This window comes from Epargyreus clarus, unplaced genomic scaffold (genome assembly GCF_041222505.1).
Source record: "Epargyreus clarus isolate Ecla_fem2 unplaced genomic scaffold, WU_Ecla_fem_2.2 ptg000021l, whole genome shotgun sequence".
NCBI classification, from domain to species: domain Eukaryota; kingdom Metazoa; phylum Arthropoda; class Insecta; order Lepidoptera; family Hesperiidae; genus Epargyreus; species Epargyreus clarus.
This window is the reverse complement of record NW_027332228.1, coordinates 12,504,961-12,531,084: the sequence shown is the minus strand read 5'-3', so window position 1 is coordinate 12,531,084 and position 26,124 is coordinate 12,504,961. Positions and strand designations below refer to the sequence as shown.

Here is a 26,124-nt window from a genome sequence, read left to right as displayed (position 1 = left end):
ATATGGTAGAAGAACCCATCGCGATATGACTACAGTAGTACCACAATCTCACCTATTGCTGCGTTCTAGTTAGAAGTGTGATAACGCATAAACGTTCTGACTTACGCCTAAAAGGTACTCGTAGCTATACATAAGAGAAAAAAAAATCTGTAAACAGGAATCTTATTTTGTTTATCGCCATGAAATTTCAGACACTATTTATCAGGACGCCTTCCCCCATGTCCCTTAACTTAGAGTGAGATTTTTTTTTAAATATTGTACGAGAGTGTGCCCACCTTTACTCCGCCACTGCTTTCGCCCCTTTCCCCTCCTCAGCAAAGCTATAGCCTAACCCCATGGTTAGGTTTCTTTTTACCCTACACCCGAAGGAATCCCCACTTAGATCAAGCGAATTCGAATTCTTAAATATGTCTGTGTAGTCTATTGTCAGTGGGCGTAGGTTCGATAAATAATTCATACAGCTCTCGAGGCTCGTTCAATGTTCACTCACGTGTTAACAAGCAGTCTCAAGTAGATGTCATATCCACGGCTTTACTAATTCAATGCACATCACATCACATCAACAACCCATTACTGTACCACGAGCACGGGTCTCCTCTCATAATGCGAAGGATTAAAGGCCATAGTCCACCGCGCAGGCTAAGTGCGTATTGGTAGACTTCACATACCTTTGACATTTTTTTTTTATAAATCTCTCAGGTATGCGGGTTTCCTCACGATGTTTTCCTTCACCGTTTGGGCAAGTGATAATTAATTTCTATTACGAACATAACTTTGAAAATCAGAGGTGTGTCTGGGATTTAAACCTTGGACCCCTCGATCGAGAGGCCGAGTTCCTTAACCACTAGGCTATCACTGCTATACAATGCTCAGTACAGTGATTATCGTGATTCAGGCCCAGCCACGCCCTTCGACCGTAAATACGGGTAACAAGCTTCAATGAACGGTAATTACGGGGTCACCGTATTTGCTCTGACGTATGCCGTACATGTTTTTCCTTTTTTCCGGTCTCGTTTGTGTAGGATACATTACATTTATTATATAATAATGACTAAAAAATTTATGAAGGTTGATCTATGTTAACTAAGTTTAATCGAACGTAAAGTAAGAAGCATATTCTAACGTATAATATATTATAATGTTACCAACAAAACACGCAGAAAACTGCACATTTATACGTAAAAGGTGGTATTATTTAAAGATACAGTCAAGTTGCAAAACCTGCCATTTAAGAACTTTGTTACTTTAATACTTACATATTCTAAACGAAACAGGTAGATGATTAAACTAGCTACCAAAGTTACCCTTCATTCCATTATGTTATTCCGATCCACTACATTTCTAATGTACAAAATACCAAATTTATAAATTGTAATATTTAAAAAATGTATTATGCTTTAAAACCCTTACGTATAAATCACTTTTACACTCATGTATCTAATGTATTTTCCTTTCATATACAACGAGTGGTAAATAAATCAGTTTTATAAACCCCACTGCCATGGAAATAATAATAGTATTCAGTATTGAAATGCTAGGGGTTAGAAAGTAGGTAAGAGGGTCACTAGTTTGTTTATAAATAGGTGACTGGCTTTCGATTGGATCCTATCGTCCCCACAATACATCACGATTGACCTACATTACCTCTTTACACGTGTAATTACGTATTTTTGATTCTATTAATCAATAAATGATTAACGTGTGGTAGGGGAGACATACTTTTTCGATGCGTTCCTTCTTAGTCCTTAGGAGTGATCATGATGACTCATCAATAACCCACTTGAGGTAGGAATATAATCTTACCTGGGGTTGTTTACGGATGTCATGGGAGACAGTAGCCACATACAATCAGATGCACTGCATCCTAGTCTACTAGTCCTATATTATAAAAAAACTCATCCTCTTTTAACTAATAAGTACCAATAATCCTTATTTCATAATTATGAATGTATCTAAAAAAATAATTTAACTATATTAATTTAAAAATAGATTCCAATAATTTCTTTCGTACCTACATCCTTATTTCATGTAAATTATAATGACTAAATGATTAACAGCCTTATTGATTTTTATTCATTTTCTAATTCATTAGGAAGGGATATTTGTATACTATTCAAATTCCTTTAAAATAGTGTGAACATAAACCATATCAAAACTGTTATGGCTTATTAGTTAAATTCACGAGTGTGTAAGTTACATCAGCAACGTAGTAGTAGTAGAGTAAGAAAAATCAATGAGCAGAGAAAATCTAGCGTAAATTTTAACCTTATAGTCAGATGCTTAAGCTACTAGAAATAGTAGAGTTAAAAATAGTAGAGTAGCGTACTCTACTAATTCCAGTCCCAATATAAACAAAACCGCGACCAGAGTAGAGTTATTACTAGCTTTTTACTATCTTCAGTCAATACTGTAAGTAGGATGCAGGATATAATAATCAACGATTACCTTATATGAAAGGGTATCATACCAAATCAAACGTACATAATTGAACTATAACATAAGTTATGATAAAAATCTCCAAAAAAAATATTTAAGTATGGAAACGTGCCAAGAATGAATCTAAACCTTATAATATAACTACACGTCAGACAAGATAAATGAGAGGAGTAAACGAATGTTGTACCATGCGAAATATTCTTCCATAAAATTTAATGATCCCTAACATCGTTTCGTGGATTTACTTTTATTTTTATGCCTTCATCCTTTATTTTGTTCTGTACGCGATCCGCGGTTAGTATACTTATAAGCTTATTTGTAAACGGATTAGCTATAAGCCTTTTCTACAGAATTACATCTATAAGTGACGTCACTCTTATATAGTGAAATTTCGCGCCAATTAATTTCATATACGGACATGGAATATGTATGGTTATGAAATCTTTTAATTTGTAAATATTCTCTCGATATAGAGGGCAAATAAAAAAGTTATAATCAAAATTATACATATTGTCAGTGAAAAATTTATTGACACAATTAATCAATTAGATATATTTTTATTACACTCGTTAATATTCATATTCATCAATATCATGTATTATATTAGTGTATTTTAAAATAAGTCTGCAATTATTATATAATTACTATTTTCGTTTTATAAGATTGTCAGCATCAGCGCACGTTAAGACTCCACAAGATGGCGAGATACGCTCGTAGCTTTCCGTAGCAACAAAGAGAATATACTGTTAATGGGGTACTGCTATTTATATCCTTTCCAAATACGTTATATGAAAATATTAATTAAGTAAGAAATATGAAAAATGAAGATGGATAGTTTTATACATAGTACCACTAAAAATGTAGATAATGCTACAGCAATTCACTTCAATTAGATATAATGCGTACAATGTAACAAAAAGTATTATTTATGTACGCTAAATCAATTGATAAGCAAGTACAAAAGTAACTAGAAATATTTTAATTCGCATAGTTTCACTAGCAAGCTTCGGTGAAGAATCGTAAAAAACGACACCGTAACGCCTCTACATGAATATCACAGAATATAATAAACTGTTCTACTTATTCTGGTAAATGGTAGTTAATATATAAGTGACAGTTACTAGGCACATACTTGACCCAACCATAACCTATACATTTATATCACTATAGGTTATATCGACATTTCAAGCGGCGGGTACGAGGATTTGCCGGCAAAGGGGCTCGTAGCGCTTCACTACCCTCCCAAAGCGTTAATTTTGATTAGGACATAACGAATCCACAGGGAACTCGCCCAAAAAAGCTACAAAGCCTAGGAGTGAGGTCTTAGCGAGCGGGGTCGTCGAACGGCGTCGGCGTCCGGGCCGGGAGGGGCGACGGTTTCGGCGCGCGCTATCGATCGGATCGCATACCTTCCTGCGGCCGCAGCAGAGCATCCTCCGAGCGCGCGACTGTCCGCCCGGCGAAGATTTCAACCTGGTTAATTTTCGCCACTGCATCGGTGCAAGTTAGCGCGGCGCTTGCGGGAGCGGCCGCGGTGCCGGTAGCTCGCGCATCGCGGTCGCGCGTCGGACGCGGCCGGAGCGCGCGAGCCTTTCTCGCGGAGTGCCCGCCGCACGCTCGCGCCTGCGCCCTCACGACACCCCCCACACTTACTCCTCGCGATTAATAATTCCGGCTACGCTGCCAGTGCGTATGTGGGTTAGTTTTTTGGCGATCGATGCGATTATTTGGTGCGAGCCGCTTCCGCTAGACCACGGTGCACCGATAGCAGACGATCCATTAATCGCCCTTCAACGTAGATGTCAACCACCGTGGGCGTAAGCGCCTTGTAAAACAGCATCCGGGAGGCTTTTGACCTCGCTCGAGAATACAGCTGAATAGCGCTACTACAAACGTAATATAGCAACGTACAACTGTACGCGGCATGGAGTAGGTTTTTTATTTTATAAAAATGAGCATTTGACGTATTTTCTTAACGGGATATGTTAAGTTAATACTGAATAATGATTTTTTACTGAGTTTACTAATGTAATAAACGCTTGTCGTTCAATTAGCTGCTTAAAAATTTAAGGGCTTTTCTCTATTTATGGCCATTTGATCTTACATGTATCTCATAGCTGTAGTAGGCCTAAGCTACATTAACTATTTAAACAATATTCATAGGACTTCACAAGTCATTAAATATTCCACATTAAACAGTCAAGATGTGATACATTGTTAGAATTATATAACTGAATGTTTAGAACAGGCTGTGGGTTTTGGTTTCCGTACAAAAGCCCGGTAAAACCACAGGAGGGTCGCGAAGTTCTCTCGACATGCACTTTGTGACCGCCCAGCCACTTTCCCGTTTACGTGTAAATTAATGGAATTTCAACGACCCTTTTGCCTCGAATATTCCATAAACTAAAGGATGTAATACATCGGAACTGACTGAGCTACAAGAAACCTTATATTTATGACACAAAAGTCCATACAGCCTGCTACGAACGCCATATTTTAAAAGTTAGCGACAGCGATTACCGTTCACGCTATTTCAAACTTTGTCGCTACAAAGGGTTATCAATAGACGATCACGATATTGTTCTAGCTCTTTCTATTTAGATCTCCAGCAACGGTGGGGTTATTACTTATTTAAATTCTGAAAACAACTGACTCCGAACTCAGAACTCCTCTTAAATTAGCTAGCTATTAACAATAGGCTACGTCTGTAGTACCTACTACCTACCTATCTTTAATTATATGATTGATCATTGATAATTATACTAACGATCAAAGTCCTAGTTTTTGAAACAACCAAATATAAACTTCACTCTCATGCCCTTGGTTTGGTGCATGGTTATTTTAATATATTTATTTACATTTATACAACGCTAAATTACATATATGCTTATATACGAGTAAGTTCTTACACCGTGTTTATCGTATTTTATTTGCTTCAACACATCTTCACAAACAGAAACACAGCGAATTCAATAATTACTACTTAAAAGACATATTATTATGTAGCATATTAATAAAGCAAGAAACAATCGACTATAGAAATAAGAGTAAAAGAAATAGGTATCAATTATAGCTACGAAAGTATCATTTATAAACACAATGTAGTCCTTCGCCGACTTGGAACTACTAGGCCTTATAATACAGACATTTACATGAAAAATGCCCAAATCCGTAAGACGGAGTTGTGAGTTCTTAATTTCGAAATAGCGTGGTGTCCCTCACCAGAATTGATTAGGGCAATTTGGTAAATTATTTTTATTTTCGTTCCTCCGCTGAGACGCGACGAAAGCTTTTCACGGTGCCTTACGAACTTAATACCGCATATGTAACTCAATGAGCTTGTGAAATTGTATTGTGGAACATTTGTTACAGGCAAGAGAATTTGGGACTCAACTGATTGAGCTTATGTACTGTATAAGCGAGCTTTCGTGTGATTTGATTTTGCACAATCTCGCAATAAACTCTAGAATATTATACACTTACTTGTCTTTAGAGTACAAATGCATACAACAAGCTAATGCAAAACTCATGAAATTTAATGACTTTGGCTGGCATTAGGGGATACAAGATACAAATTTGAAAAATCTTATGATTTTAAATTTTCATACAAAACCTGAAAGTTAAACAGTTCTTGCAAATTATTTATTGTTAACGTAGATATACGTTATGACTTCCTATTTTAGGGTAGGTGCTCTTATACAGGTATATAAGCTATCTAGGAAGACATTGCTACTTAGGTAAGACAGATATAGGAATCGAACGCTTGTATTTTGAACAGTTTTAGAAGGTGGTAGAACCCTTTGTGGTTCAACTCCGACGGCACCACCGCCACACCTATTTCTGCCTAATAACAGCAGTGTTAGGCGCTGCTGTGTTCCGGTTTGAAGGGTGTGGTAAGGGAGACAGACTTTTCCGAGGCGTTCCAGCTTAGTCCTCAGGGGTAGCGGCGCATCTGTGGCCGACCTCAGGTAGGAATATCTAATCCTATCTGGGGTTGATTACAGATGTCCATGGGCGGCAGTAGCCACTTACCATAAAAAAAAAAGTTCTAAACAGGAATACATTTTAAGTGGTGCCTTAACCTATAGACATGTTATTTATAAACTCTGAAACCCTATCTCAGGTCGATTACGTCACTATTTCTGAAAATAGTCGCTACGTCAAGATTGGTCTCAAATGTACGCTTTGCAACTTCAGAAGATTATTTTAGTAGCCTTTGCCTGTCTGGATATAAAATAAGCTTCAGTTTTTTATATAATAGTATTAGCAAACGAACATTAAGTTCGTTTCAAGCTACGTAGTGAGTGCTATAAAAACCAAAGTCATGTCTGAAGCACCGACTGAAGTCAAGTCTAATTCTAGCATCTTCGAAATACGGGAGAATACTATCATATACGTATACTAAGCTATAATACTTCTGCAATAGAATTATATGTATATAGAATACACAACATTATTCAAAAATAAGATGACTTTTTCCTTGTTACCTCTCATCTACGGTATTAATTGTTATTTATTTATATCACAATTATATTCTTAACAAACATTACAGATACATGTCAAATGCGTTTGTTTAGCCAGAAAGGGCTTGAACGAATTTGCCCGTACTACGAAATACGGCAGGTGCTGAAAAAAACATATCTAGCCTGGGATTTGAAACCAAAATACCATTGAGTAAGGTCAGTGCACGAACTAAAGGCGATTCACTTACTGTTGGTTTGCTCCATTTGTATTTGCAAAAATTAATCAATACGTATACAACCTATTTTAGTTTGTTGTGTTCTTTTATAGTGGCTGGTAACAGACATATCTCTCCCAATGTAAAGTTAAAAAGAAATATATTTATTATTCGAAACCTCGCTCTGACGTTTTATTTAAATAGGTTATGGGCCCAGAAATTTTTTATATATAAAATTGAATATTTAAAATTATAGTACAGATTCTGCATTATGGAAAGTTCTAAAATGAAAAGAAATGTAAAACCTTTTACCGGCGAGAAATACAGTGTGTGGAAATTTAGAATACGGGCATTACTTAGTGAACTTGACGTTATAAAAGTTATCGACGACGAACCGAATATAGATTGCAGTGAGTGGCAGAAGAATAACCGGGTCGCAAAGAGCGTTATCGTTGAATATTTAAGTGATTCATATCTCGGTTTTGCGAAAGAAGAGAGTTCTGCAAAGGATATTTTGAGAAGTTTAGATTCTCTGTACGAACGGAAAAGTATCGCGACTCAGTTGGCTTTACGAAAAAAATTGTTATCTTTAAAATTACAAGGCGACACTACCCTCATTAAGCATTTTTCCGTTTTTGATGATTTGATTGCCGAATTATTGGCTTGTGGTGCAAAATTAGAGGAATCAGATAAAATTGCTCATTTATTTCTGACATTACCCTCAACATACAATGGAGTCGTTACTGCAATAGAAACCTTGTCGGATGATAATTTAACATTAGCTTTTGTAAAAACAAGACTTTTAGACCATGAAGTAAAATTAAAAAGTGATTCCGGTGACACAAGTTTAAAAATTTTGCATACGGAAAGAAAAGCTGAAAAAATATGGCGGAAAAGAAAAATTGACAATTATTCACGGTCGCACACAGGAAAGAAACAAAATTTTATGAAATGTTTTTATTGTGGAAGGAAGGGTCATGTGAAGAACGATTGTTATTATTTTAAGCGATCGAGGCAGCAGAAATCTATTGATCGCACGAGAACTGTTCAAGTTATTGAGACTAACCAACCATCTACTTCTTCAAGTTTTGCTTTCATGACTGGAGATTATTTACTTAAAAATGAAACTGAATATAAAATAACATTTATACTGGACTCGGGCGCATCAGATCACATAATTAATAGAGATGATATTTTCATAAATTATACTGTTTTAAATGTTCCTCTTAAAATTTCAGTTGCTAAATCAGGTGAATTTATTACAGCTACCAAACGTGGAACCTTGCAGCTTACTAGTAATATGGGCGTACAAGGAGCTTTGGACAATGTTTTATTCTGCCGTGAGGTCCCATACAATTTATTATCTGTTTCGAGAATGCAACGAGCTGGATATGAAATAATTTTCGACGAACAAGGAGCACGAATTTGCAAGGATGGTAAAATTATAATGAGAGGTATGTTTTCAAATAATTTAATAACTGTAGATTTTGAACTGTGCTTGAACGTCAGTTGTCCTGCTTCTCAAGTTCATAACAATGACAAAAATAGTTACGGATTATGGCATCAGCGTTTGGGTCATATAGGTAAAAATAATTTTTTACAAATGAGAATTCATGAAATGTTTGACGACATAAATATAATACGTACAGTGGTACCAGATGATAATCTGTGTGGGGCATGTATAAATGGAAAGCAGAGCCGGCTGCCGTTTAACAACGTAAAGGATAAAAGTTTTATTAAACGACCATTATATGTAGTACATTCAGATGTATGTGGTCCTATTACTCCTTCAACTGTTGATAACAAGAATTATTTTGTTTTTTTTGTTGATCAATTCACTCATTACTGTGTTGTTTATTTAATAACATATAAATCTGACGTATTTTCTTGTTTTAAAGATTTTGTTGCAAAGAGTGAAGCTAAGTTTAACTTAAAGCTAGTTTACCTTTATTGCGATAATGGTAGAGAGTATTTATCTACCGAAATGAAAAAATACTGTGTTGAAAAGGGAATCAGTTATCATCTTACAGTTCCTAGGACTCCACAATTAAATGGTGTTTCTGAACGAATGGTTAGAACAATTACAGAAAAAGCTCGTGCTATGTTAAACGGTGCTAAATTAGAAAAAGTTTTTGGGGTCAAGCTGTGTTAACAGCTGTTTATTTAATTAATATATCACCAACTAAAGCTTTAAAAATATTAAAGACACCATTTGAGATGTGGCATGATAAAAAACCTCAATTAAAATATTTAAAGGTTTTTGGTTCAACTATTTATGTTCATGACAAACTTTGTAAAAATAAGTTTGATGACAAGTCGTGGAAGGGTATCCTTGTCGGATATGAACCAAATGGTTATAAAGTTTGGAATCCTAATTGCGAAAAATTTTGTACAGTCAGAGATGTTATCGTAGATGAGACTAATTTCTTGCAATCCAGGCCTGAATTAGGACTTGAAGAGAATGTTCAAAATTCTCGTGACGAAACTGGTACAGACCACGGGTCAAAATCAGTGTCGATAGAGTCTCGAATCTCTGATGGTTGTAAATCAGATGTACTGAAATCTGATGAGCATGTGTGCTCGAATAAAATTCGCAAAATTAACCATGACGTACTTGAACGGAATAATTCGGTAGATGAAGATTCACATGATATACAAAACACAGATGAGAACTTAAATCTTAGAAGGAGTGATAGGATTAAAAGTCGTCCCCCTATTTCTTATAAACAAATGGTGAATAATTATTTATTGTGTGCTCAATCTATTCTATGTAAATTACCTAGTTCTTTTGCTGAAATTCAAACTAGAGAAGATAAATGTCATTGGGAAAGTGCAATTAAAGATGAATTAAATTCTCTTGAAGTTAATAAAACTTGGACCTTTGTACCAAAGCCAGAGAATAGGAATATTGTAGACAGTAAATGGATTTTTACAATTAAGAACGATGAATTTGGAAAACCCTTGAGGTATAAAGCTCGTTTAGTTGCCAGAGGCTTTAGTCAAGAATACCTTTCAGATTACAATGAAACATTTGCACCAGTTGCAAGAATAGCTAGTTTTAGATTTATTATTTGTTTCGCTCATCAGTTTAATTTATTAATTCATCATATGGATGTTAAAACCGCATTCTTAAATGGTAATCTAAAGGAGGAAATATTTATGAAAATTCCGGAAGGTATAAAATATAAAGATGGTTATGTTTGTAAACTGAATAAAGCATTGTATGGCTTAAAACAAGCTGCTAGATGTTGGTTTGAACTATTTGAGCAAAAACTAAAATCAAGGGGGTTTCAGAATTCATCGGCTGACCGATGCATTTATATGTTAGATAACGGAAATGTCTATAAAAATATTTATCTTGTACTATATGTTGATGATCTGGTAATAGCATGTGGTGAAGTGGAAACACTTACTAATTTTAAAAGCTATCTAATGAGTACATTTAAAATGACAGATTTAAAAGATATTAAATTATTTCTAGGGATAAAAATAACTAGATGCGATGATAAAATATCTTTAGATCAAAGTGCATATAGTAAAACAGTTTTAAATAAATTTAAAATGTCAAACTGCAATCCTGTGAGTACTCCTCTCGAAAGTAAATTAAATTATGAAGCATTAAATTCTGTGGAGAAATATGATGCACCATGTCAGAATGTTATAGGTTGTTTAATGTACATTATGTTATGCACTCGTCCAGATTTGAGTTTGAGTGTAAACTTATTAAGCCGGTATTCAAATAAAAATAATAAAGAACTTTGGCAGTGTCTTAAAAGGGTTCTAAGATACTTGAAAGGTACTATTGATTTAAAATTAGTTTACACGAGATGTAACTATAAAAATATTTTATGTGGTTTTGTTGATTCTGATTGGGGTGGAAATGATACAATGGACAGAAAAAGTACAACTGGATATTTATTTAAATTGTTTGATAAGTGTTCAATTACCTGGTGTACAAAGAAACAGTTGTCTGTCGCAGCTTCTTCCACTGAGGCTGAATATATGGCTTTGTTTGAGGCTGTTAGGGAAACCTTGTGGCTTAAGTCATTGGCTCTCAGCTTAAAAATTAATATTACTTTGCCTATAATTATTTATGAAGATAATAACGGCTGTATAAGTATTGCTAATAATCCAACTTGCCATAAACGATCTAAACATATAGATATTAAATATCATTTCTCCAGAGAACAAGTTGAGAAAAATATAATAAAATTAAATTATATTCCGACAGGTAAACAACTGGCAGATGTTCTGACGAAGCCGTTGCCCGTCGTCACTTTTTGTAAATTTAGAGAAGGAATGGGCTTAGAATAATTGATTTAATTTATTTTATTTTATAATTTTAATTTCTTTAACACTTATTAATTAATATAAATAAGTGAAATGGTCTGGTTAGGTTTTACTGGGTTTTTCCTAATCCTTGCAACAAATGTTGGACCATGATTTTGTATTCCCCAGTAAACATTGGGAAAGAGTATATGATCTGTTTAGGTATTTTTGTTATTGTATAAATGTTGTTATAATTGGAGGATTAATTTTTGAGGGGGCGTGTTGGTTTGCTCCATTTGTATTTGCAAAAATTAATCAATACGTATACAACCTATTTTAGTTTGTTGTGTTCTTTTATAGTGGCTGGTAACAGACATATCTCTCCCAATGTAAAGTTAAAAAGAAATATATTTATTATTCGAAACCTCGCTCTGACGTTTTATTTAAATACTTACCAATACCAATCTGCAGCCTAGAATACGAAACAATTTAGTTATATTAATTTTAATATAGGAAGTGCTGAAATCTTCGACTCAGACCAAACGCTAATAAGCGACTATGAACTTCATGAACAAAACCGTTTCATTGATGATTTATTTCTTAATAGTAGGTACCTACGCTTTAAATTTTCCATTGTTAATTTATATTAACTAATTCTGAATGAATCACGCTAGTTACGTAGCGCTGCTACGAGGCTACGTTTCAATGTCATTTAGTACATAACATAGGTAGGTATAAATTGCTCCAAATTATTTATTATCGTCAATACTATTCTCAATGAACGAAGCCAATAGCTTTAGTTGCAAATTCACAGCAGGTGACGCTCAAGTAAAGCTCTCCCAATTATATTAGCGAAATAAATCGAATTTGGAGCGATTTTAGGTTTTGCCTAAACATTAGTGATCAATAAAAAGAAATTAAAATTTTTGAGTCGGTTTTGTTTTTGCCTCCAAGCATAATTCGCATTCTAAAATCAAGCAGACATTTTTTTTATTTTATAACTGTTGACGAGTATTAATATTAATCAGTATAAAAACTCAAGATGATTAGGCGCCAATGATCGAATTTCATCCGTTTAGATAGAAGTTTTAATAGACATGGAGAGATAAGAAAACATTTTTCCTCAAACGGTCCCGTAGGCCTTTCCCTTGGGTCTCTTAGAACACTGAGGGATTCCAATACAGGAAATGGGTAGCAGTATCTTCCAGTAAGTTATTGCGGAACCCAATAGGCGTAGCCCTGCGTGGTAATTACGGTAGCCACTTAATAAGTGAGGAATTTTAAAGGCAGATGGATGGCTGTAGAAGGTTATAGGGAATGACGTAAGTTTTATTTTACCTAAATTATTCTTAAAATTCCTACATAAAATCGAAACACCCACGTTGGTGTCCTGCGCACCGTAGATTAATAAAAACAATATAGGAGTAATATTATTGCCTAATCCCTATCGAATCTTCACGATTAGAAGAAAAATCAAAATCACCGTCGTTTGGCATAGACATTTTCCGCCAGATTTATTAGCAGGTCTCGATTACATATTGACAAGGGACCAAAGTAAATTTATAGTTTAACCGGGGAAAGATACCAATAACATGAAATCACTGCCTTAGTTACTTCACCTCCTTAAACTTACTTCGTAAAGGTTATATTACTTTCGTTACAAATTGAAGGTGGTAGAACCCTTGTGGTTCGACGCCGGCGGTACCACCGCCACACCTATTTCTGCCTAATAACAGCAATGTTAGGCGCGGCGGTGTTCCGTTTTGAAGGGTGTGGTAAGGGAGACATACGTTTCCGAGGCGTTCCAGCTTAGTCCTCAGGGGAAGCGGCCCATCCGTGTCCGACCTCAGGTAGTAATATCTAATCCTATCTGAGGTTGATTACAGATGTCCATGGGCGACATTAGCCACTTACCATCAGGTGGACTGCATGCTCGTCTGCTACTCCTATATTATAATAAAAAAACTCTCAACACATATAGACCAGTGCCGAAGCCTTTAAAAATGGTAAAAAATGAAAAAAAATTACAATAGAATGAAACCCATTGGAAAAGGAGGGGAATATGATCAAAATGAAAGGAAAAATAAATTACGGTCGATCCGAGTTCGGGAAGTGGGAGGGGGTGAGCTTTTAAGGGTAAAAAATGGTTTATCTTGATTTCCGGCTAATCTACACGTCCTATGCGAAAAAGTTAAATGGCAAAGTTGTAGGTAATGAAAAGATCTACAACTTTTGTATTTGCAATTTTTTCACATAACCTCAAAATTTGGGTGAAAAATTCAAAAAACCAAGTTTTTGGTTTTTTATTTATATCTTTTTCAAAAAAAATTTTTTTTATACGAAATTTGGTGAAAACTTACCTTATTATGTCCCAAATACACTGTAATTTATTTGATTAAAAATATTTATTTTTTCGCCTTATTTTCACTTAATATCAAAAAAGCATCCTAATTTTCAATCGAAAATTCTGACGTCAAAATATCAGCTTTTTTCAAAAAGTTTGGGGGCTTTTTGTTCGTTGAAATATCTACTTTCTGATGGTGTAAAAAAATATACATTACTATAGGAAATGTTCTCAGAAAATGCAAAAAATTGAAAAAAAACCCAAATTCGAAAAAAAATTTTATATCATTATGTACAATTTTGAGGTATTTATTAAAATTTACACTTTAATTACTCAAAAAACGTAAGATTTCATGTTTTATTGATAAATGAAAAAGTTGCAAATTAAAATATACTTCAATAATTAACAAACAATTAAGTTGATAAAGTTAATATTTAATAAGACATCTACAATATTTTGAAAAAGTTGTAGAATCTTATTTAAATAATATTTGTAGATGTCTATTTACTGCTGTTTTAAGATAATTTATATACCTGAGTGACCTTCGGTAAATTTTAGCCCATTGTAAGTTATTTCATAGAGAAGTGGGGACGGACCTAGGAGGGTCTGGGCCTTACTACATACCTGCTATTTCGTAGCAGCTGTAAAAACCGTTAGCCAGTATTCGAGATACAGAGCAGTGTACAACATCGTTTTTAAAAATACACGTGCAGGCTCAGTTACTCTAAGTGAATTGTGAGAAATTTACTTTATTCAAAAAATCGTTTGAAATCTACATAGCAAGGTAAATACAATCTGTATTTTAATCTATATTAATCAACTTTAAAATAAAAATAGTAATATTTTCTTTCATAAATAGTATGTTTAACATAACATAACCTAAAAAAATAAAATTGAATGATATTTTAGTACAAGAATAAAAAATAGTAATTTCATTTATTTTATACAAACAAATTTAGTTATACTCATGATAAAACTTTGAAGGCATTATTAATTTAATTTTGTCTTTTCAGATTATCAGTATGTTTGTATAATCTGCAATAAGTCAGATGACAAGCAAGTGTATGAAATAAAAAAATCAGCTTTGAATCGTTATAGTGGAGTCTAGCAAGAAGAGAATCGACAATAAATACAATTGGGTTTTTATCAATTTTTTGCATTTTCTGAGAACATTTCCTATAGTAATGTATATTTTTTTTACACCATCAGAAATTAGATATTTCAACGAACAAAAAGCCCCCAAACTTTTTGAAAAAAGCTGATATTTTGACGTCAGAATTTTCGATTGAAAATTAGGGTGCTTTTTTGATATTAAGTGAAAATAAGGCGAAAAAATAAATATTTTTAATCAAATAAATTACAGTGTATTTGGGACATAATAAGGTAAGTTTTCACCAAATTTCGTATAAAAAAATTTTTTTTGAAAAAGATATAAATAAAAAACCAAAAACTTGGTTTTTTGAATTTTTCACCCAAATTTTGAGGTTATGTGAAAAAATTGCAAATACAAAAGTTGTAGATCTTTTTATTACCTACAACTTTGCCATTAAACTTTTTCGCATAGGACGTGTAGTTTAGCCGGAAATCAAGATAAACCATTTTTTACCCTTAAAAACTCACCCCCTCCCACTTCCCGAACTCGGATCGACCGTAATTTATTTTTCCTTTCATTTTGATCATATTTCCCTCCTTTTCCAATGGGTTTCATTCTATTGTAATTTTTTTTGGTTCCAAAAATTATCGACCCTGGTCTAATACTAACAAATTTCTCTAAACAATGTTGGTACCCATAGATTTCATGGTATCTATGTAATGAGTTTCCAGTTAATTTTAGAAGTGGTAAAATGTAATTCCAACTAGGCGGCAATATTCCCTCGCTTATTTATCTCGGTCCTATCTAATAAGTTTAATGTAAAATGGATAAAGTAAATAAGCAAAGGGGTATACTTAAGCTGCAGAACTACATTTTCCTTTACACTAAGTAAAGCCAATATGCTATGGTGAGCTGTTCCAAACTTTCATAAGGTAATAATGACAATCTATCTATGATTGGTCTATTCTACATAGAGCTAGTTAAATAGATACCTCTATGTATATAAAATAAAAACTTTGTAAAATATCAGTTAAACATACTGATATGAAACCAAATATGGAATGATATTAAATGTTTTTAAGTATTTTTCTTAAGTTATTTTTTTAATTTAGTATTTTCTAGTTTCGTTCTTCTTTTCTAAGATCTATTTTAATAACAGAGACAAGAATATTTGTAAGAAAAACAATGTTTAAAGATTTCAGTGTATATTGTGACAAAAAATGTTACAATGTCCAAATAGGACATACAATATTTAAAATTACACCAACAGATTCATGTTAGATGGTAAATTAAAATATTTCAAGTAAAAATCAAATACAGTTCTTGTAAGACAGTCAAGACTAAATCTGTGACCTTTATTTAATTTTTTTAATATTCTTTTATTCATGTAAAATAAAAAAATACAAACTTAAAAAAAATGTAAAAAAGATTACTTGATTATCTGTAAGTCATACTTATGTCAATAAATAATGGCATTTTATAATTTTAGTCCTATATAAATTACTTAACAACTATTCTTAACTATAATAAGTTACATAGATAAAAATTGTAATGCAGAATTACAAAACAATAATGGGCATGATGACAAATTTTGAAGTCCCCTTCTATAATGTAGGTACATGTAAAAATCTGCTTCTAAAAATCGTATTATTTCGGCAATAAATTCAGTATTAAGGGAAATATTAGCAGTGACACCCCAAAAAAATGACGTCATTTCGCCCCGATTAGCGACTGCATTAATTTATACTTTTATTTTATTGAAAATATAATGAATCCTAGTTTTTATTAAAACTGGGCTATTTTTGAGAATGCTTCGACATATTGTTTTTAAGTAAACCATTTTTTTTTCGATTTTTTAATACTGTCATCATGCCCCTGTGAAACAAACACTAGAAACTCACCAACTTAATAGATTACACTCAGTGCTTCAATCCGTATGAGAGTAGCGTTAAGTAGAGAAAAGATGGTCTCCTTCACAGGTAGAGATGATCCCTGTACTCAGAGGTACTCACTAGTGCTTCACAAAATTTGTATTCTTTAAAAGGCACCATAAATTAATAACAATGCTTGTTGTTACAAATCCTTAATTAGCATTGATTTTAACCAATTATTGTCAAGATGTCATACACAAGCTTGTGCCTTATATTTTCCAATATAACTTTAGAATTATATGATACAAGTTTGAGTCATTTACCATCATCAACATATAATTGGTATGGACTTGTCACTGTAGGCTTAAATGTTTCTTACGTCAGCAAATCAAGAAACATCTACTATATTTCTAAGCTATACAATCTATCATGACAAAAGGAATCAGTCATTGACATCCTTTATGAGTTGCCAGCATTAACCCATCATTCTCACCACTTACTTTTGTCGGGTCTACACTTGCAAAATCAAGTACAGTTCCAAAATACTAATTCATTATAGAATTATACTAAGTACTGTGTTAGTGTTAGTAACAAAAAATGAGTAAGTATTCCAACCTACATCATTTTACATTATAGCATACAACTACATACAATGCATACAAACACACAACTACTTAGAGTAATTCATTGAAGGTAGATCTAAATTGACTGATTTTCTGCATTTCGTCTACGGAGATACGCCCATGGATCTTGAAGCATTGATGGGTGTAAGTAGGCATCAATACTCTTGTCTTTGCCTTGGCTACTGTTGTTGTCACTCTGAAATTAAAAATTACATACTATATTAGACAATGAGAAATAGATCAACTTTTAACAGATGTCAAAGTGGTATATTGTAGTATAAGTGTAAAAAATAGTAGTAATTTAAAAATCCAAAAGCTTTACAATACAACACTCCATAAAGGCTTTAAGAAAACTTGGTACATTCCTTTGTGTGTGCCCTGGAGACAACATGACAAAATATAGACAGCTCTGTGAGAAGTGTACCACACGCAGACCTCAAGGTACTAACTTATAAGACTTTAATATCTTGGGCTGATTTCAGATGTGTATAAGCAGAAGTTATTTAACGTCAGGAATGCTTGCTCGTTTACTATTACTATATTTTATAAACATCAGATAACATTTTATCCTTATTAAAAATTTGTGTAAAATATAAATACAAACCCCATAACTGCTGTTCCGCTGTGAGTTGTTCCCTCTCTGATTATAACGCCTTTGGTTCTGTCCCCATAATTGACCACTTTGCTGAAAGCCCTGGCCCTGCCAACGGTTCTGATTTTGATTTGGCGTGCTCTGATTCAACGGTATAAAATTATCGGACATGATTAGTGCTTCTTAAAATTAATTTGTCTTTTAAACACGTAAATCTGGTTTTTCGATTCACAGTCAACAATATAACTAATTATTCATTTAGGATATATAAACACTTTGTTCCTGGCTTTAAAGGATATCGATGTAATGATTCATTTCTTATCAAATTTAACTTATGCAAATTGAATGCTGATAAGACGCATTTTACTTCAAAATTATCAGTATTCAAGAGAACAAAGTCTTAAAAACGCGGTCGAAAAAAACAAACTTTAAACATTTAAATTTTCTCGACATCAGTCAGTGTCACTATCGTGTCTTACTGAGTGCTGTCAGTGTCAAAACTGTGATGACTGCGTCAATTGTCAAATGTCAGCCATTCACTGACAAAACGTATCTCTATTGTCCATGATCGGTATTGCTATCACTGCTGTCAGCTTCATTGCAAAGTTTTAAATGAACACAACAATATTCCAAGACAAAGAGTTATTCGTTTTTACGATGATTTCATAAAATTACCTTGAAGACTAGAAGTTAATTGATACTAATTGTATACGTATGTTATATTGTACATGTATAAAAATATGTACTTATGTTGTATTGTACACGTATAATTTTAGATGATGCGTTGTGTTGTTTACTCTTATGTTAAATATTTAACCATTAAATAAATATAATACTTACTCAAAATTGGCCACTTTATAAGTAGTTTTGGATCATCAGTGGCTGCCCTATCAAAGGCATAAAAAGTTTGTCGGACTGTATTTATTAATCGTCTTCGCTACCCATTATTGGCCCACTACTGGGTACGGGTCTCCTCTCAGAATAAAAAGGATTAGGCCATAGTCCACCGCGCTGTCCAAGTGCGTATTGGTAGACTTCACATACCTTTGAGTTTTGTTTTTATATGAATATCTTAGGTATGCAGGTTTCATTACGATGTTTTCCTTCACCGTTTTAACCAAGTGATAATTAATTTCTAATTCGCACATAACTTTGAAAAATCAGAGGTGCCTAGGATTTAAACCTCGGACCCCTCGTTCAAAAGACAGAATTTGTAAACCATTAGGCTTTCACTGCTTTTATTATTAATATTTAACATAAAAAAATATTTATTCTAAACAAACCACAAAAATAAATTAAGTTTTAGTTTTTAAGGTCTTAATTTTATTAAATGAACGTAAAAACTAAATAATCTTCACGCAATTTAAAAAATCATTCATAAAGTGGATGAAATGAAGCTGACAACACATTAAATGCCCATAAACAATAGCACACAGTTGTTTCTGCAAACCACAACACGCACACAAAAGTTTGTCACACTATATTTCCATTTTTTATATATGATTATTACATATTTGTAAGTTCGATATATCATGTCGAACTTATGTAATGGTTAAATTTCGCAGATTATAAGTATTAATATTATTTATTTGTATTCCAATTTAATAAATAATTTATTTATCTGTTGGTGTGTTTTCATATGAATGAAATTTAGCGTTTATCTGTATGTAGTAAATAATCCATCAACAGAGGAGCAGTTTTTGTTTTCTATCATTGGGTTTTTGTTATTTTTTAATAACAGTATGTTTTAAAAATGATTTTATAATATCTATGTGCACGTTTTGTGTGTTATAATAGTGCTAAAAATGTGGATACCATCAAAATCTACAAAACTAGCTGTCGGTAAGTTTGACGTTTGGGTTCAGTCATACTTATTACATCCTGCACACAATTACAGCGGAAACGTAAATACATGTCGAGAATTTTAAATAATTGATATCCTAAAACAAGTTCTCTTAAAAGCTTCCTGTCAGGATAATAAATAAATAACCCGTATTATTGCCTTTGTTCTTTTATCCTTTTCGCGAGTACATTTTTGCATTAATTTAGATAAATTGGTCATAAAAATAACATAAAACAGAGAAACATTATCTTTTATGAAGCATTTATCTAATCTGCGCTTTCGCTACATCCATGTATTTTTTAAAACTTGTGTTGTAATATTTTTTCTTGTTTTGTTTTTGTACTAATTTGTCAAGGCACTCGGCTTTCAGTTAATTGACCCTGGCGATTAAATTAATGTGTAATAAAATAAAATATCTTCATAGGAATTAAGACATTGTAAGGTTAGGCATTATTTTATACATAGATTTACTTAAATTTAAATTGTTTTATAGAGACAATATTTTTTAAAACATTTGGGAGCAGATATTTCAACATGGCCTATAATAATTTTCTTTCATAAATATAATCAACATCAATATTAATTTTATTTATAGATACCTATTCATATAGTCTCCCACAAACAGCTAGGCACTATTTTTTAATATACTATATTGCTTAGCTGTAATATTTATTACAAATAATTTTTGTATCACTAAATTAATAAGTGTGAAATGCCCCTAAAATGTAGTCATTTATGAAGTAGTACGTACTTATTCTGTATTCAAATTATTCAAATCTTGGAAGTTATTTCATTGAAAATAATAAAACTGAAAAAAATACATACAGTTAAATAAATACAGTTGAATACAGAACTTTCAACTTTTGGAAGTCTGTAAAAAAAATGTCTCACAATAGATATATTCTTTCACATAGCTGGTCTTTCTTTATAAGTAATTAATTAGCTATTTCTGCCTTGTAACAGCAATGTTAAGTTTTCACATGTTAAAGGATGTAGTAAGAGATGCAGACACTTGATTTACTATGTTATAGTCTGATTCATAATTAGGTGTCCAAAATGTAAGCAAAGAAATGGCATTGTCAAAATAAAATTACAGGTCTTGTAAACCTTAACAAATTAACAAGAAACAAACACTTTAACAGACTCAACAAAAAACGAAAACTTTAACAACTACACACGATTTAACAAAAAGGCTATGAAAACAAGAAAACATTTGAGTTTGATCTTGATCACAAAAATGAATAATATCAGCTATGAAACTTAAAAATGAAGGTACAAGAAATGTTTTGGATCCTGATTGTGTTACCATTATCACATTTTCATTTTTTACCATAAACCTTGTTTTTTATTATTATTACTTTATGGAACGAAATTGAGGTAATATAAATATTAGAAAACATGTATTGATCTTCATTTATTTAGATTATTATTTTCATGTTATTGTATTAAAAAATAATAAACTGCAGTTTGAAACATACTTCCTTGATAGGTCAACACCTTTGTTTACATTTTGGACACCTAATTATGAATCGAACTATAGTTCTCGAAGAGTAGCAAATTTTTTGTATTATGAAATAAGCATACCTGAAGTAACAAACTCCAAATAGATTTTGAGCAATATTGGAAGGTTAGCCACATATAAGTTGCTACTCTTGAGAACTATAGTTCGATTCTTTCAAACATACTATAATTTCATATACTAGGTACTTCAAAAATACTATAATTTTAAATGGAGGTAGAAACTAGGAACAATGTGGTTTGACTGAGAAGTATTACTGCCATACTTATTTCTAGCGTGAAAGAGTTTGTATGTTTTGATGGATAGTCTGAATACTGGCTGGCTTATTGTGTATAAGCCTGATGTGTCAGGCAACTGTCATGGTCCTTAGTTGCCACTCCTATTGGACTATGTTTATTCATGTGAACCCATGGTTTACATGGAGTTGATAACAGATGTCTGCAGGCAGTGTTTCCTTGCCATCAGATGCCAAACCTCTGTGCAGTCCATGCACATTTGATAATACACTTGTATAAGAAGAAACTTTATTTATACAGAGATTTTTTTTTGCAAAATTTCAAATTCTTGTACTATGAAAAATAAAAACGATTATCATTTTTCAAGTAAATGGCACCATTAGAATTGCAATGGCATCAGTGCAAGTACCAAATACTTGAGATGTTTCAACTTTTTATTTAATTGTAGATAATACTTAGGCCTCTACTAAGTATATTTAAATGAGATCATGTACTGGTTTTAATATATGACACAATTTTAAGACTTCTGTGTCAACTGGATAACATAAGAGGATATAACTGTGCTGGCACTACACTTCCTCTGATAAATTTATGAAGGATGATAGCATAATTTGCAGTAGCAATTTGTAACTGATGTGATTTTATTTTATGGAACAATTTATTATGAGACTCAGTGTACTTTATGGGATAACTTGTTTGGTATTCATGTAAAGGACAAGCTGCTGTAGATAGCACCAGTTTTCTTAAAATAACCATAATGAAGTAATAGAAACGAAATTATTTTCCTATTTGCTATCTAACATATAGCAGTGACCTAATGGTGAAAAGAAAAGGCAATCCTTTTACATCTGAAATACCACTATAATCACAAATTTTTTCTACAGAACAATTTGTATACAAATTGGTAGCATTGTAGAGCAGAGGATGGCACTGATAAGCCTGCCCACTGTCAATTGTCAACATAAAAACATATTACATACATAAAAATCTATTTCATATAAGAAGTTGCAAAATGTCCAGTGGTTTTTGACTGATGGTCATCATTATTTGTAAATTACATTTAACAAATATTTTTGGCTAGAGCCCTCAAAATATAGATATGCTAAATCTACACTATCAAACAGGACAGGTGTTGAAGTTGCACTAATATGAGTCCATTCACCAAACCAAACTCAAACACAGCTGTGCTACACATTCTTGCTATGAAACAGTTATAGGTGTGGTAATAGTGCCACCCCTCAAACTACAATGAGCTGAATCATTCTCTAATTAGAAATGATTTTGGTCTCTTTGTCTGTAAACAGGAATGGACCTAACACTAACATGTTTAAGTTATTAATATGCCATTTTGTTTTAGCTGTATACAACTGGAAGGGAGATGTTCGATCTGGTCTACCATTAGAAATTGGAGAAACTATTCAAATACTAGAAGAAAATGGAGGTAATATTTATTTTAAGCTGATATATCATTTAATTTTATATGTACATCATTAAGCATGTGGTGATTCGGATTGGAATACATAATGCATATAAAAGTATGCAAATATCTAAATCTAGAATTTCAATTCAAATTTACCTATTAAAACTGTGGAGTAGTAATAGATAACTGAATTATATCTCAATCAGGTTGGTACAGAGGCTTCAGTACAAAAAACAGATCGGCGTGGGGCATATTTCCCGCCTGTGTGGTCTCCATTAGGCCGTGTACGGTCAAGGGTTCTGGCGCTGCGGCCATCGCAGAGCTGAAAGACGACCCACTGGTGCGAGAGATCGCGTGTGTGCTGCGGGAATGGGCTCGGCTTTGGAAGAAACTATATGTGGTGAGTGTGCGCGAAAGATTTGTAATAATAACACGTATACGTAAGAGATTCTTACACGTAGGAGGGTGGTAGGAACTCTTCGTAAGTAGACATTGGAAACACCGACACTGCACTTATTTCTACCTAAAGATAACGGTGTCAAACGCTGCTATGTTATGGCTTAAATGGTGTAGCTTGAGTTGTAGCAACGCATCTCCAGTGAACTCAAAAAAAAAGCTGGTTTTTAGATTGTGTATCTCTTCGTTGATCGTGCAAAAACTGAATACCGCTTAAGTTTACTTAAAAATCATAGTATTTTTACTTTAAAATCATAGTATGACTAAGTTATATCTAGCTGCTGATACACTTAAATTGTGGCTCTCGCTATGTTATACTTTTGTACACCCCTACCCTAGATCTCTATTATTTCATATTTTTCACTTTCATGCAACAAGTAAATGTTTGCCTGAAAGAGATCGCTATCCTTGCGATAAAGCCGCCAATTGTACCTTAGTATTATATTATTGGCGTCTGTTAGAAAAATATCGGTTCAATAGTAAAAATATCATCAATGTTACACGGGTCCGAAAAAAAAAAGTACAAACAGAGATTCTGTAATGACATGTTACAAGTTCAAGGAATTTACTAATTACGCATAAAATAATCGTCTGGTAATTTTTTTTTAAATAGATATAGAATCACAAATGAGTACATAAACTGTTTTCTTTGTTTATGTTCTGACAACTAATGTTAATGATTCATTCTTTGTCATCTCACTAATGTATTGTTAAATGAATATGCTCATTTCGAGTAGATAAACTGCCGTTATTTATCTGATGGTGGATAGTTGACATTTCTGTATAGTTTTATGTATGAGGTAAATAGTTAAGATGTTTGCTTTGGAATGTGATACTCCCTTATATAATTGGATTGAGTTTTTTCTATTATTGATTGTAATGATGTAACTTTGTAATATAGAAAAAGCATGCAGTCCATCTGATTGTATATGAGCTCTTGTCATTTTCGGATATGTTTTGTGACTTATGTAAGGTCAGCAACAGATGCATCGTTAGTTAAGGAATAAGTTGGAATGAGTGTGCCTTGTCTTGTCTGTACCTACTTAATAGTATAAAAAATATATCCACTGCATTTAAAAAGCCATTCTATTCTAAAACAACTATCGATGTGCCTGTCGTCCTTTATTGCAATATTATAAGCCTGATGTTTCTGATTACGTGAATGTGTATGTGGGCACATACTTACGTGATACGTATCCTTATTTTGTCCCAACATCTTTTATTACCATAGCTTTAGGTATGGAATACTAGGCACCTAATTCCAGCAAAGATTTTAAAATACTTTAATTTACAGGAGCGGGAAACGTACAGGTTCAGTGCTGTTGCGAAGGTGATGCGGGAACTCCTCAGCGGACGTCGGGCACTCCTGGCCGGTACGCTGACCCAAGACCAGACTAGAGCGCTTCGTCTGAAACTCGTCGCCAAACTCGACTGGGGGAACAGGTGAGTGATGTGACATTCTTAATATGTATATATGTAAGCATTTAAGAGGTGTGAGTGTGACTAATACTAGAGGTACGGGTTCCAAAAAAAACACGTAGACACCATTGATTATTGAACATTGTGTGTATATTTCAAATTAATATGTGTTATATTAACGCCAACGGTTCATGAAGAAATCTACATAAATGATTGAGAGTGTTTACTAAAATTCTCTAAGTTACGTACTACGTGGAATTCTTCCTTGGGTGAAATCGAAAAATGTGGTCTTAACCCTCTCATTATGTTAAGAGATCAATGCTCGGCAGTGGGAGTTTGATGGGTTGTTATAAATGTTGAGTTTAATTTCCACCGTTAAATATTTATCGTTATGTTCCATTACTGGGTATGGGAGCCCTGTTCGACTGAGAGGGATTTAGGCCGTAGTCCACTAAGGGTGAATTGGAAGGCTTCACATCCCCTCGACATTCTTTCTTCCAGGCGTGTTTATTTCCACACGATGTTTTCCTTCGCCGCGTGATGGTAATTAATTTTTAATACGCACATACTTGACCTCGCAGTTATCAAATCTAGGTTGGCAATAGGTTTGATTCCCGTCGGCAGAAAATGTTTATATAATGCTCGGTATGTGTGTTTCTGTGCATGAATATCCGTTGTATGGTGGAAATTTGAGATTTTTTTTTGATTTGGTTCTGAACAAACTTTTGAGAAACAATGGATCATAAAATCTGGCAGTAGGTATAAGGTAATCATCTTAAATAAAAAAAAATATACCAAAACAAGTTTTCTTCGTAAACTGGTTTATATTAGGTACCTAACATGTTCAAACTTAAATAATATTTAACTTATGTAACTATTTTAATTCATAAATTTAATCCATATTTTCAAGAAATTTTCACGCAATAATCTAATAGATATATTGCCAATAAGGAATATACGTACTTGACCAATAATAACAAACCAATAAGCTTGCTAAATTAGCATAAATGTAGAAGAATGTATTTTTTTTTGTTAAGGTCAAATATTGGCAGTACATTTAATGCTCCTTAGATAGAAAATAGCTTAACAAATATAATTCCTCTAGGTAATGTTGAAGAATGTAATTATTCAGAGGAAAATGTGTTTATGCATAAATCAGTATTGGCTCTACATTTATTTATAAATTAACAATTGAAGTTGTGAGTAGATCATTAATGATTTTATTGCTCAATTAGGGAAATATATTGCGCAGACCGCAGTTTAATTGGTGGAAGGAAGGATTGTTAAACAATATTATTTATGAATTAATTTTCTAAAGGCCTTTT

At 33.1% G+C, this 26,124-nt stretch overlaps 1 protein-coding gene and 1 long non-coding RNA gene across 2 annotated transcripts in view; both read left to right on the top strand.

Moving 5' to 3' along the window:
* Positions 1-7,350: 7,350 nt before the first annotated feature.
* LOC140750939 (uncharacterized) lies at positions 7,351-11,811 on the top strand. The gene is made up of 2 exons (XR_012103256.1): positions 7,351-8,568; positions 11,346-11,811. It is a non-coding gene; the product is annotated as an uncharacterized LOC140750939 (long non-coding RNA).
* A 7,773-nt stretch (positions 11,812-19,584) lies between these two features.
* spg (dedicator of cytokinesis spg) overlaps positions 19,585-26,124 on the top strand; it is a 59,655-nt gene continuing 53,115 nt past the window's right edge. Inside the window, exons 1-4 of the mRNA XM_073084696.1 lie at positions 19,585-19,748; positions 22,862-22,945; positions 23,131-23,324; positions 24,675-24,823. Of these exons, the coding sequence (XP_072940797.1) occupies positions 19,712-19,748; positions 22,862-22,945; positions 23,131-23,324; positions 24,675-24,823 (464 nt within the window). The 5' untranslated portion in view covers positions 19,585-19,711. The remainder of the gene's footprint in view (positions 19,749-22,861; positions 22,946-23,130; positions 23,325-24,674; positions 24,824-26,124) is intronic.